The sequence below is a fragment of the Delphinus delphis genome, chromosome X (genome assembly GCF_949987515.2).
Source record: "Delphinus delphis chromosome X, mDelDel1.2, whole genome shotgun sequence".
Classification (NCBI taxonomy): domain Eukaryota; kingdom Metazoa; phylum Chordata; class Mammalia; order Artiodactyla; family Delphinidae; genus Delphinus; species Delphinus delphis.
In genome coordinates this window covers 113,710,727-113,723,709 of record NC_082704.1, presented here as the reverse complement: position 1 = coordinate 113,723,709, position 12,983 = coordinate 113,710,727, and the positions used below count along the sequence as shown (strand labels likewise).

The 12,983-nt window shown below is 41.0% G+C and overlaps 1 protein-coding gene across 1 annotated transcript in view; it reads right to left on the bottom strand.

The window, feature by feature from the left end:
* Nucleotides 1-12,983, bottom strand: part of PIR (pirin) — a 95,732-nt gene that overhangs the window by 69,940 nt on the left and 12,809 nt on the right. Inside the window, exon 3 of the mRNA XM_060002671.1 lies at nt 6,538-6,630. Within this exon, the coding sequence (XP_059858654.1) occupies nt 6,538-6,630 (93 nt within the window). The remainder of the gene's footprint in view (nt 1-6,537; nt 6,631-12,983) is intronic.

Genomic DNA, 12,983 nt, shown 5'->3' with positions numbered 1-12,983 from the left:
TTCTATCCATTTCTATCCATTCTATCTATTAAAAAATTAATATTTTCTATTAATAAGAGGTTTTGGTTGATGTTCTTAGCATGGTGGTGCTGAGGGGTGTCCTGGGGGTGAGGGTGGCTTTAGCTTCCTTCCTATCATCTGTTAGTGTCACCCCCAATTCACGCCAAATAAACGTATACGCTAAAATCCATACGCTGCACTGTAACGGTAACTTCAGAACAAGTCCTGTGCCCTCCAACGTGCTCCAATCACATCACCACCCAAAGCTGGATGCAGCCACCGTGGGGTTTCATTTTATTAGCATATTACCTACAAATAAATAATTTGTCCTCCTCCTTTCCAATAGCTCTCTTATTAATAGCGTCAAAGCTTCCAGAACCATATTCAATCGTGGTGGTGCTGGTAGACATTCTCATCTTTTTTCTCACAGTGACAGGAACGTGTCAATATCTCCATGTTAGAGATGAAAGAGGATGTTCCTTGAACAACAGTCTGATGCTCAGAAAATATCCTTCTTTCCTACCTTTCCTAGAGTATTTTTTTTTCTTTCCAGAATGGATTTTTTTAAACGTTATGTTTTTATAATTAAATTTATTTACTTATTTATTTTTGGCTGTGTTGGGTCTTCTTTGCTTTGCACAGGCTTTCTGTACTAGCAGCGAGCAGGGGCTACTCTTCGTTGCGGTGCATGGGCTTCTCATTGCGGTGGTTTCTCTTGTTGTGGACCACGGGCTCTAAGTGCACAGGCTTCAGTAGTTGTGGCTCGCGGGCTCAGTAGTTGTGGCGCACAGGCTGTAGAGCGCAGGCTCAGTAGTTGTGATGCACAGGCTTAGTCACTCCACGGCATGTGGGATCTTCCTGGACCAGGGCTCAAACCCGTGTCCCCTGCATTGGCAGGCGGATTCTTAACCACTGCACCAGCGAAGTCCCTCCAGAATGGATTTTGAATTCAATCAAGCTTTTTTTTTCCCCCAGCTTTGATTCAACGATGGTATGGCCTGAGTTTGAAAGTGCAACGCAAACTAGAAAAAACAGGCCGCGTGGGAGACGGGAGGTTTGGGTCCAGTTTTAAGTTTTAGGTGTGAATCAACAGAACCCTACCCTTCCTCTAGAGGTATTGTTCAGAGGTTGCATGCAAACGCTGCTGGCTGCCAACCAGTAAATGCCAGTCTGGCTTTTCTGATGGGCACACCCTTGGAAACAGAGCGGGTTTGTTCTCCTGAACAAAATCAAAGAATCTGCTGAGGCTTGTGGTGAAAAACTTGATAAAACATTTCTAAGCCCAACTAAGGACAGAATGGAGACCATCCTAAAACATTCCTGCGAAGCAGGCAGGACGGTTCCTCCTAACGTTCTTCAACTGAAGCAGAAATGGTCAACCACGTTGGTTTCCCCAGGACAGAGGGGTTCCTAGGAAAAGGGGCCTTTCAGTGCTAAAACCTGGAAAGTCCTGAGGCTATAATTTAAAGGATGATTTTGAAAGGTACAAAATGGTAGGTGAAGGGTTCATCAACAGTGTGTGAACTTGAAGCACTTCTCTTTCAGGCAAAATTAAACTTGGGCAGGGCGTGGATTAAAAAGGAAGAGTGTTGCGCATTTTTTCAGATGGTTCTTTGTTCTGAGCATATAGAGTTGCCCTAAACAAATCAAGATATCAGGCCTGACCAGAAATAGGTAACTGCAAAATCATTCCACCCTTTACCACTTGGCCTTTCAAAACAATGCTCCCCGGAGTCCAAACTACAGGCAGGAAATATTGCGTGCATTTTCCCCTTTGTCTTGGTACCACCAGCTGTGCCTCCTCCAGGGCCTTCCTTCTTCCTCAACTTTTATGCAAGTTTTTAACAGAATATATTTCGCTATCTAAACCGAAGAGTTAAGTTTTAGAAAATGATTAGCCATTAACTCAGTAAAATCAGGTTCTTGTTCCTAGCTCATAGAGTTATAATATTTCTTGGATAAAGAAGATGTGGTACATATATACAACGGAATACTACTCAGCCATAAAGAAGAATGAAATAATGTCGTTTGCAGTAACATGGATAGACCTAGAGATTATCATACTAAGTGAAGTAAGTCAGGAAGAGAAAGACAAATACCATATGATATCACTTATATGTGGAATCTAAAATATGACACAAATGAACTTATCTATGAAACAGAAACAGACTCACAGATATAGAAAACAGACTTGTGGTTGCCAAGGTGGGGGTGGGGGAGGGACGGATTGGGAGTTTGGGATTAGCAGATGCAAACTACTATATATAGGATGGATAAACAACAAGCACCTACTGTATAGCACAGGAAACTATATTCAATATCCTGTGATAAACCACAATGGAAGAGAAAATGAAAAAGTATATATATATATATTTATAGACACACACACACACATATATATATATAACTGAATCACTTTGCTGTACAGCAGAAATTAACACAACATTGTAAATCAACTATACTTCAATTAAAAAATAATATTTCTGGTTTGGAGGGTCATCTAGATAAGTGACTCCTAGGTTGAGTTGGCACCTGAGGTTCCAGGTGATACCACTGCTGGTTCACGGATCACACTTGGGGTAATAAGAATTTTGCAGGATAATATTCTCCACATTTCTTTGATCATGTATCACTATTAGTTTAAAAAATTATGAGCAGGGACTAAACAACATATATTTAGTTCTATTTTATATTCATGTGTTAGTCCAGCATAATTTCAGTTTTCTTTAAAAATATAAACATGAGTTCTAATATTTTATTTCAGCACAGCACTGACTCATCTCGCACAAAGCCTATTTTGAGGGCCGTTTATCTTGATAACATACCCATTATGTTAACATGCAGTGCATGCTTGTATTTCTCCAGGCATAAAAAAATCACTAATCCAGGGGACCTATTCCATCTTTGCATAAGGAATTGTTAAAAAGGGCTTCCTTCTATTGGGTTGTATCTATGCTTTGTAACTAAAGGTCTACCTTTGGGGGCGTGCAAAACAAGCCAAATCCTTGTTAACACTATTTCAACTCCTATCATCGAAAAGGGCCTGATTTCCTTAATATGCAAAGAGCATTTATAAAGCAATAATACCACCAACCCAACAGAACAAAACAGGCCAAGAATATAAACATGTATGGTAAAAAGATGCTTAAAAATGCAAAGAAGGGCTTCCCTGGTGGCACAGTGGTTAAGAATCTGCCTGCCAATGCAGGGAACATGGGTTCAAGCCCTGGTCTGGGAAGATCCCACAGGCCACGGAGCAACTAAGCCCGTGCACCACAACTACTGAGCCTGCGCTCTAGAGCCTGCGAGCCACAACTACTGAGCCCACAGGCCACAACTATTGAAGCCCGCACGCCTAGAGCCTGTGCTCCACAACAAGACAAGCCACTGCAATGAGAAGCCCATGCACCGCAGCAAAGAGTAGCCCCCGCTCACCACAACTAGAGAAAGCCCACGCACAGCAACGAGGACCCAATGCAGCCAAAAATGAATGAAAAGATATCCAACCTTGCTCAGATAAGAAAAATTCAAATTAAAACTGATGAAGCATTATTTTTCACTTGTCAAAATGGCAAAGATAAAGAAAAGTTGGGTAAATTTATTGTGTTGGTGATGCTGAAGGAAAACAAGTACCCTCATACATTGCTCTGGCAATGTCAACTGGTGCAATTTCATGGCAGATGCTTAATGAAGCCATCAAAGATTAGTCTTTTTTTAAATATTGGGAAAATGTTAACAGTATAATGTTAGGAAATAAAAAAGACACAAAACATATACAGCATACCAGAAAAAAAAAGTACTGGAAGAACAATAGCAATGCCTATTTCTGGATGGTAAGATAACAGGTGATTCTAACTCTGTTCTTTATACTAATTAGCATTTTCAAAATTTACAACAAGCCTGTAGAAAATGCTCCAGGGAGGAGGTGAGGAGAGCCTAGAAGTGCACCTGGTTTTGAACTGCAGACTATTGAAGTTCACAGTAAGAGACAGCTGGGTCCTTAGCTTACCTCCACTCCTGGGGGAAACTGGTACAGTCGATTCTAGTTATTTACAGTAGCGATGTTCTATAAAGTTGCCATGATCACTGAATGAGCCAACACTGAACCTCTGCTGCTGGGGAAATAAAGGGTTACGTTCCTGCGAGCCTCAAGTCACAACCAAGAATCAGTACGTAACCTCCTGTTATGTGTGCTTCTGTTTAAAGACACCTTACTGAATATATATCACTGATTCATTAACACTGAACTCACGGCCAGCAGCAGTGTAACTCACGCCTGAAGGAAGTGTCTCTGACACACGTATTTTCTCCATGAGGCCCCTCACAGCCTTCTTGCACTTAGGATCACTGGACAGCACTTAAAACAGCGAGATCACCAACAAAAAGCACAAAAATGTGGCACTAAATAGACCTCAAGAAGGACACCTGTTTGCAGTATGAGAGCTGAAACAAGAAGGCAGAGCATCGTCTTGCTGACCCTCAGCTGAGAGCATGTGCACATTGGGCTGCTCTGCGCATGCCCGTCAATGACGGCGCAAGCACCACAGTTACAAATACATTTAGTGAGTAGGTGAATTCACGAATATAGAATCTACAGACGATGAGGGCTGGCTATAGCTACAATTACACTTTTCAGGAAAATGCTTTACTCAAAAGTAAAGAGCCGAAAATCGATATTCTACAGCTGGACCCCTTCCCAGAGTAGTTTAACATTGAGCACTGTACAATTTATAAATTGTAACTTAGAAAGGAAATTAGGGACTTCCCTGGAGCGGGTTTGATCCCTGCTCAGAGAACTAAGATCCCGCATGCAGCGTGGTGTGGCAAAAAAAAAAAAGAAAGAAAGAAAGGAAATTAAATTTTCTTTCAATAATGGAAAGGAAAGCAACGTGTTTCATCATTCATTTTATTTAATATATTTGTCGTCTTCAGCAGAAGCCTTCTCTTTTTACTATTCAATTAAATTCAGCCAGGAGTGACTGAGAATCTCCACCAGGAGAACATGGAGATGGGCGGGATGATGTGAGCTGAAGAAACTTACAGTCCTCTTGGGTGTGGGAGGGGGAGGTTGAGGCAATTCCTCATTTTAATACAAAACAGAATATGATCAAGGCCACCATAAATATCTAACATGTATGAGTGGAAAAATCTAATGCTATGGCGGCCAAACGAAGGAGAAAGGGTATCCTCTCGGGACTGTCTGGAAAACATGATGGAGACAGTAATATCTGAAAAGATCTTGAAGGATTAGTAAAATGGTAGCTGGAGCTGTGGGATGGAGTGGTGAGAATGTCCTGATACCAGAGGCAGAAGAGCACAGTCAGAACTCAGCATGAGTGTAGGCGAGGTGAAAGGCATGCCTTCCATTACTGCTGTAAAGCAAGGCACAGTGGCCCCGAAGTGGTCACAGAGAAGAGAACCGGAAAGCAAATGGCTAAGTGACAAATGGAAACCAGTCCAACAACCTTAATCCTTCATACTGTTTCCAGAAGCTTCCAGGCTTATTCTATGTTCACACTGCAGAGGTTAACTCTTTACCTGTCCATCTTTTACATCCTTAACTAAACCCCATACTGGAGGCAAGCAGGGGTCATGCCTCATTCTTCATTAGCCTCCCCTTCCTCTGCCTCTGCCCAGTTCCCCCAACACACAAACACACACATCCCAACATACAAAAGATCACCTGACACCATGCTTCATGTCACCAGACATCAATAAATATTTGCTCATTCAGTAGTGGACTTGACAAACACACTAAGCCCTGGTCTGTTTCCTTAGAATACAGGTCTTCCTCAGGGAGCAGGTGACTGAACTTGGCTGGGAACTGTCCCTGCATCTTTCCCCACAATATCTGTGTGTGTGGAGAATGGGAATCTTGGAAAGGGCCCCAATATTATATTACACATTCTTATTTTCTCACTGAACTAAAACTGAAAATAAGTGTTCAGCAGAATCTATAGACTTTACAGTTAAATTTGTAAATGTATATATTTGGCCTTAAAATTCTAATTTTTAGGCCACGTTCTGTTTTAGCCCCTTGATTCTGTAACTCCTTAGAACTGAGTTAAATACTAACAGTGTTCTTGGATTGTCTTTTGGGGTGTAAAATATTACACTACATGAGATTAAACATTTCTGAAAATTCTTGAAGAGAAGCAGGTTTTCATATAAAAGTATTTTAATCACACCTTAAATTGTTTCTTCTACCTCCAATAAATTATTTTAATTATATAAATACTTTAAGAAGCCAATTCTTGCCTTTTTTAACTGCTCAGACAGGAATATATCCAGTGGCACAAATTCAAACGAATTCAAAGAAGATTAAACACAGTAAATATTTAAATTTGAGTATATTTCATGTAAAATAGATATTACAATTCTGTTAACAACCAGTCTATAGCCAGGAACTTATAAATTAATTTTTGCCTATTATTCATTGCTCTTAAATTTGAATTTTCTATTAGAAGTGATTACTAATTTTAAGAACAGAGGTAAATTTTAAAATACACAATTCTGTGGTCAAATTCTTTTACTTACTATTTCAAAACCTCGGTGCGGGTGATCAGGAAATCCACCTGGTCTACCGCCTTTAAATTCATCAAACAGTAAAAATGGATCCAGATGTTTTAACTGAAAAAAAAAAAAAATCCAGCAGATTAGATGTGCCTTTTAAGCCACGCTACTCGGGGCTACATTCAAGAAAAGGTCTAGCAAACCTAATTAAAAATGATTTGACTAATGAGCAACTTTTTGCAATGCTAGTTGCTTTCAGGAAAGAACTCCTTACACACCCACACACACATACACACACACACACAAACACGGATTCACTAAGTTAAACAGTTGACATTTTATGAGAAGTGGACAATTTATGATTGTCTAAGATCTGAATAGTCAAGCACAATTGAGATACAGTCTATATATAAACAGATTCATCACAGGGGAACAGACTAGAACATCAATTACTGTGCTGTGATGATAAATGCTCTGGAGAAAGATAACGCATAGGAGCGTAGGGTGGGATCAGGGAAGGTTCTACCAGGGAGGTGTCACTTGAGCTGGGTCTTGAAGTACATGTAGAAGTTAATCAAGAAGTGGGAGAAGGAAGAATATTCTAAATGAAAGAGCAGAGAAGCAGCTCGGCAAACTTGAAAAACTGCGAGGAAACGACTGAAGCAAGAGAAGCACATGGATTTATGATGAGAGATGGGCTGAGGATACAGGCCAAATCTTAAAGGAGTTTGGGTTTTATCCTGAAGGTGATGGGTTTTCATCAGGTTGACACGATCAGATCTAGAAAGACCACCCTAGCATACATGTGGAAGATGGTCTGGAAAAGGAAGAGACGTGAGGCAAAGAATATTCAGAAGGTGATTTCAACAGTCCAGGCAAGGACAAAGGCCAGAACTAAGGCAATGGCAGTAGTGATGGAGAATGGGAAAAACGAAGAGCATGAGGGCTTCCCTGGTGGCGCAGCGGTTGAGAGTCCGCCTGCCGATGCAGGGGACACGGGTTCGTGCCCCGGTCCGGGAAGATCCCACATGCCGCGGAGCGGCTGGGCCCGTGAGCCATGGCCACTGAGCCTGCACGTCCGGAGCCTGTGCTCCGCAATGGGAGAGGCCACAACAGTGAGAGGCCCGCGTACCACAAAAAAAAAAAAAAAAAAGAGCATAAGATCCCTCCCAAATTTCTAGCTATGGGGCCTGGGAGGACAGTAGGGCCATCCAGAAGCACAAGAAACATAACAAAAGCAGCAGCCTTGAAGTAGTCAAGGTGACTTCATTCTAGGTCACGTTGAGTTTGAGATATGTATATAAATATTTATATAAATAGAACTATGAATATTCAGTGTCCAGTATATTGTGCAAAAGCTAGATGGCAACTGAAGATAAATCTTGAGCCCAAATTAGAGGCAGAAACAGATTTGGCTGTCATCAGCGTATCTTTATGTTCATCTTGGTTATTCTTGGCCATTTGTTAGTCTACACAAATTTTAGAAAACTTAAAAACATATACAAACAAAAATGTTAGACTTTTGATTGGACTTGCTTTGAATCTATGGATCAATTTGGGAAGAAATGACATTTATATAATACTGAGTTTTCCTACTCATAAACATGGTTATCTCCATTTATTCAGGTCTTTGAAAATGTCTTTCAATAGGATTTATAATTTTCTCCATACAGATTTTGCATATATTAAACATTTTTTCTAACATACTTTTATAGCATTGTAAATAGTATTTTCATTGAGGTATAACTGACATACAACATTATATTAGTTTCAGATGTGGAAGGTAATTTTTTTTTTTTTTTTTTGTGGTATGTGGGCCTCTCACTGCTGTGGCCTCTCCCGTTGCGGAGCACAGGCTCCAGACGCGCAGGCTCAGCGGCCATGGCTCACGGACCCAGCCGCTCCACAGCATGTGGGATCCTCCCGGACCGGGGCACGAACCCGTGTCCCCTGCATCGGCAGGCGGACTCTCAACCACTGCACCACCAGGGAAGCCCCGAAGGTAATGATTTGATATTTGTAAATACTGCAAAATGATCACCACACTAAGTCTAATTACCATCTGTCACTACACAAAGGTACTCTCTTAGCAACTTTCAGATATGCACTACCATAACCTGTTCAGTTTCTATGTACTAACAACAAACTATTAGAAAGAGAAATTTAAAAAAAATCCCATTTACAATTGCATCAAAAAGAATAAAATTCCTAGGAATAAATTATCCAAGGAGGTGAAAGACCTATACACTAAAAACTATAAGACACTGACGAAACGAAGTGCAGATGACACAAATAAAAGGAAATACATTCTGTGCTCATGTCCTGGAAGAATTAATATTGTTAAAATGCCTATATTACCCAAAGTATTCAATACAATCCCTATTAAAATCCCAATAACATTCTTCATAGAAATAGAACAAACAATCCTAAAGTGGGTACGGAACCACATAAGACCCTGAATAGAACCAAGCTGGAGGCATCACACTCCCTGATTTCAAACTATATCACAAAGCTACAGGAATGTAAACAGCATTTTTAACTAATGTTTTTGAACAGTCTGCTGCTGGGGATTAGAAATGTGAATAGAGGGACTTCCCTGGTGGTAAGTGGTTAACACTCCGTGCTTTCACTGCAGGGGGCACGGGTTCAATCCCTGGTCAGGGAACTAAGACCCTGCAAGCCACGCGGTGCAGCCAAAAAATGTTAAAAAAAAAAAAAAAAAGAAAAGAAAAAGAAAGAAACGTGAATACAAAGGCGATTTTGAACACTGCTAAGCTCTTATTAATTTTAATAATTCATCTGTAGCTTCCTTTGGGTTTTCTTTGCAGACATTCATCACCAGTATATTTATCAATAAGCTTTTGGCCAATAGTTCACAAAGGATTTTTTGCTTGCATTAGATTAAAGCTGAGGCAGGCTGCCATTTCTCTGGGTTTTGCTGGGCCAGGCTGGCCTCTACATGTCTTCTCATTCTGGGTCCCAAGATGAAACAGTGGCCACTCTCTAGGACGTGCTGTTCTCATAGCCAAGGGCAGGAGCCAAATGGTGCACAATCCCAGTTACACTGTCCCATTGGTCAAAGCACGTGACGTGGTCGAGCCCAAAGGCAGACAGGAGGGCACTTAAACCCGCCCTGTGGACTCATGGGTAATGCACCCAAAAGTGGGTGGGAGTGTATAATCTATTACAGGGAGGGAGTGAATATTTGGGAGTAATATTCCAACCAACAGCCATCAGCAAATAACTGTTTTCCGCCCTTTATTTTCAACCCTTATACTTTCTATTTCTTTTTCTGTCTTCTTTCAAGCTGGCCCCTCTACAAGGATGCTGAGTAGAATAGATGGTAATAGGCAACCTTGCCTAGTCCCTAATGTTACACAGATTGCTTTTTAAAGTTTCACTGGTAAGCAGGTTGTTTAATGTGGGTTTTCTGTAGATTCCTATCATAATGTTAAGGAATTTCCCTTTTATTTCTAGTTTACTGATTTTTTCTTTAGCATAAATGGATGCTGACTTCCAGTGAATGCGCTTTCTGCACTGATTGAGACATTATATGTTTTTTCTCCTTTAATCTCTTAGTGTTGGTAAGTTATATAAATAGATTTTCCAACATTAAACCAAATTTGCTTTCTTCAGACAATCCAAACTTGGTCATGACATAATACCTTTTTATACATTGCTGTATTTGGTTGGTTAATATTTTGCTTATGAGTCCTGCAAAAATGTTTCTAAACGAGATGCAATTATCCCTTCATTTGCTGTCCTTGCCTGGTCTTGATAGCAAGGTAACGGGACTTCATAACGTGATTTGAGGACCCCCTGGAGCTTCATCTCCTGGTGTTTGTGTATTAGTGGAATTATCTGTACCTTAAATATCTGGTAAAATCTGTCTAACATCTGGACCTGTTGCTTTGTAATAAACTTTCAAAATACTGATTCAATTACCCTACTAGCTATGAAACTACTCAGATTTCCTATTTTTTCTTTCTTCCTCATTGTTTTTAGACTCTAAGAATTGCTCTAACTTCCTGCCAGCTCAGCTAATTAATTTTTAGGTTATTTATTTGTTTGTTTGCTTCTTTGTTTCAGGGTATCTACTCTGTCCTATTGCTGGAAATGAAGGTACCAAACCCTCCCTGTCTCTTGTCTTGACTCTTATTTTCACTTTCTGTGGAAAAAATATGCATACACACTTGCACACACATGTAACACACATAGTACATACACACACACGCACACACATTCAACAAGTTACTACAAGTTTTTTAGCCTAATCAAGTCTCAATTTCTTCACTTTAAAATACGGGCTGTAAGCCATATATAGCTGGGCCACTTTGTAACCCATCTTAGCCCAGTGTTTCATCCAGTCCAATATTTAAAAGTAACTGGAAAACAATTCAAATATCTATTGAAGTCTCTCAAAAATGCCAAAAGGGGCTTCGGCTTAAAGATTTCAAATCAGCCCTCCTCCTCTCCAATAAATGTCTCCAATATTTCCATCGTCTCTCACTCTAACCCTTCAAATCTCCTCCACCCATGTGGAGGCAGCTCTTCCCTTTTCTCCTTCTCCCCCTCACCTTCTGAATTTATTCTTTTCTCTCCCACCAGTAATTCTCTGTCCTTTCCAGTGAAAATCAGATCTCAGATCCTCTCGGTCTCATCCTGTCTCTCATAATTCCATTTCAGCTCAGTGAAAGCCCAGGAATGGAACTGGGGTTGGGAGGAGGAGAGGCTGAAAATTCTCATACCTTATTATACACTGCTTCTTCTCACAGGATAATACACAGCTTGAAGGCCTGGAAACAATGAATGGAGAACACCTGGTCCAGAGCCTAAAGCAGGGCAGGCTCTACATAGATGGGTGGATCTGTTACGTTGTACCAGTTCCATAAATCTCTGAAACACAACTACTTGCCAAACAAAGGGTCTAGAGCCTCAAGATGGCTTTTTACTTCTACATTATTGTGGTTCTATGGTATTAAAATGTGGGTAAAGATGAGATCAAGAGATGTGCATTGCTTCTTGGGATCAGTTTCCTATGAGCAAATATGTCCTGCTGTTAACTAAATCATGGAAAGAAGAGGTTCCCTCTTTCCAGTACTACCCTCATCACCATCTGCCACTTAAGAGACCAGTAGGTATTCATTGTTTGGAAAGTCCTATTTGTGACATCTGGATCACATATCCAACCCTTCTGTCACCAGTCCATGACATATGGACACACACACAAAGAAAGGCAGCACAAGAAGCCTGCAGAAGCCAGGGGGCTGGATGTGGTGAAAGTCAGAGGGATGAACTGTTTATCTGGCTAAAGGATGGGGCACGTGTGTAAGAGACACTCTTCCTCCGACAAGCAAGAGTATCTGCATCAGACTATTGTCCTAAAGTGTTATTTGCAGGTTAGGTATTAGCCCTCACCAAAGTTCCTCACATTCTCTAAACAGTCAGCATGTATCCAAGAACATGTTAGAGAGACACCTGTTATCTGCAAGACAAGCTCTGAGATATATAAGAACTCTGACTTTTTTAAATGTCTTGACTTGGTCCCCAACTCAGTAAACTGATGATCTTTCAAAGTTTTTGAACGATATGAGAATTTCCTTTCCTTCAAACACTTCCAAATCTTTTAGCTGCCACCTTCGGCTGGCAGCTTCCAAGCTATTTCTTTGGATCTCTTGAGAAGGCCAGCTGAAACCTGTGGCCACCACCCCTCCGGCCTGTGGTGCTCCTGTAACAAAGCTTCAGCAGCCTGGCATTTTACTGAAATCAGGAAGCACCGGAAGTAACCAGGAATATCACTTCCTTGGGGACAGGGCCAACGTTATGCTTTTCTATGATGCTCCACTGAATCTAGAATAATTCTGTGTACACAGAAGGTACTCCACCAACATCCCAAGTGGTACTTGTGCTAGGTCCCTAGCTTCCCTTGTAGGTAGGTGTGGTCATATGACCAAATCTGGCTAATGAGAGGAACTGGGTGGGACTTTTAGGGAAATCCCTTACAAAAGGAGATAGACAGCTGGCATATATCGTTTTGCCTTTCCCCTCCTTCCTCCTTTCTGCTCCCAAGGGCAAATGGTTGCTACTGCTCTGACAGCGTCTTGGACCATAACGGGATACAGTAAGAATGCAGTAAGAAGGATGAACTAAGATAGAACGAGCATGGGTCTCTGGTAAGTGTGAAGCTTCCAGGCCCACCCTGGACCACCTACTTTTGGATTTTCAAAAGAGAAACACAAATCCTTACATACATAAACCACTGGTTTCGGAAGATGCTTTCTGTTATACACAACTGAGCCTAACCTAACTGATATAAGGGCAATGCCTGTTTTTTACATTATTTTTTCTTCTTTTAAATTGTCTCCGGAGAGGACCCCCGCAACCCTCCCAACACCTGACCAAAGGCCAGGCTACATCAAGATAATATGGCAGCAAAAAAAGGCAGAGGCCCCCAAAGGTAGACTCCCAAC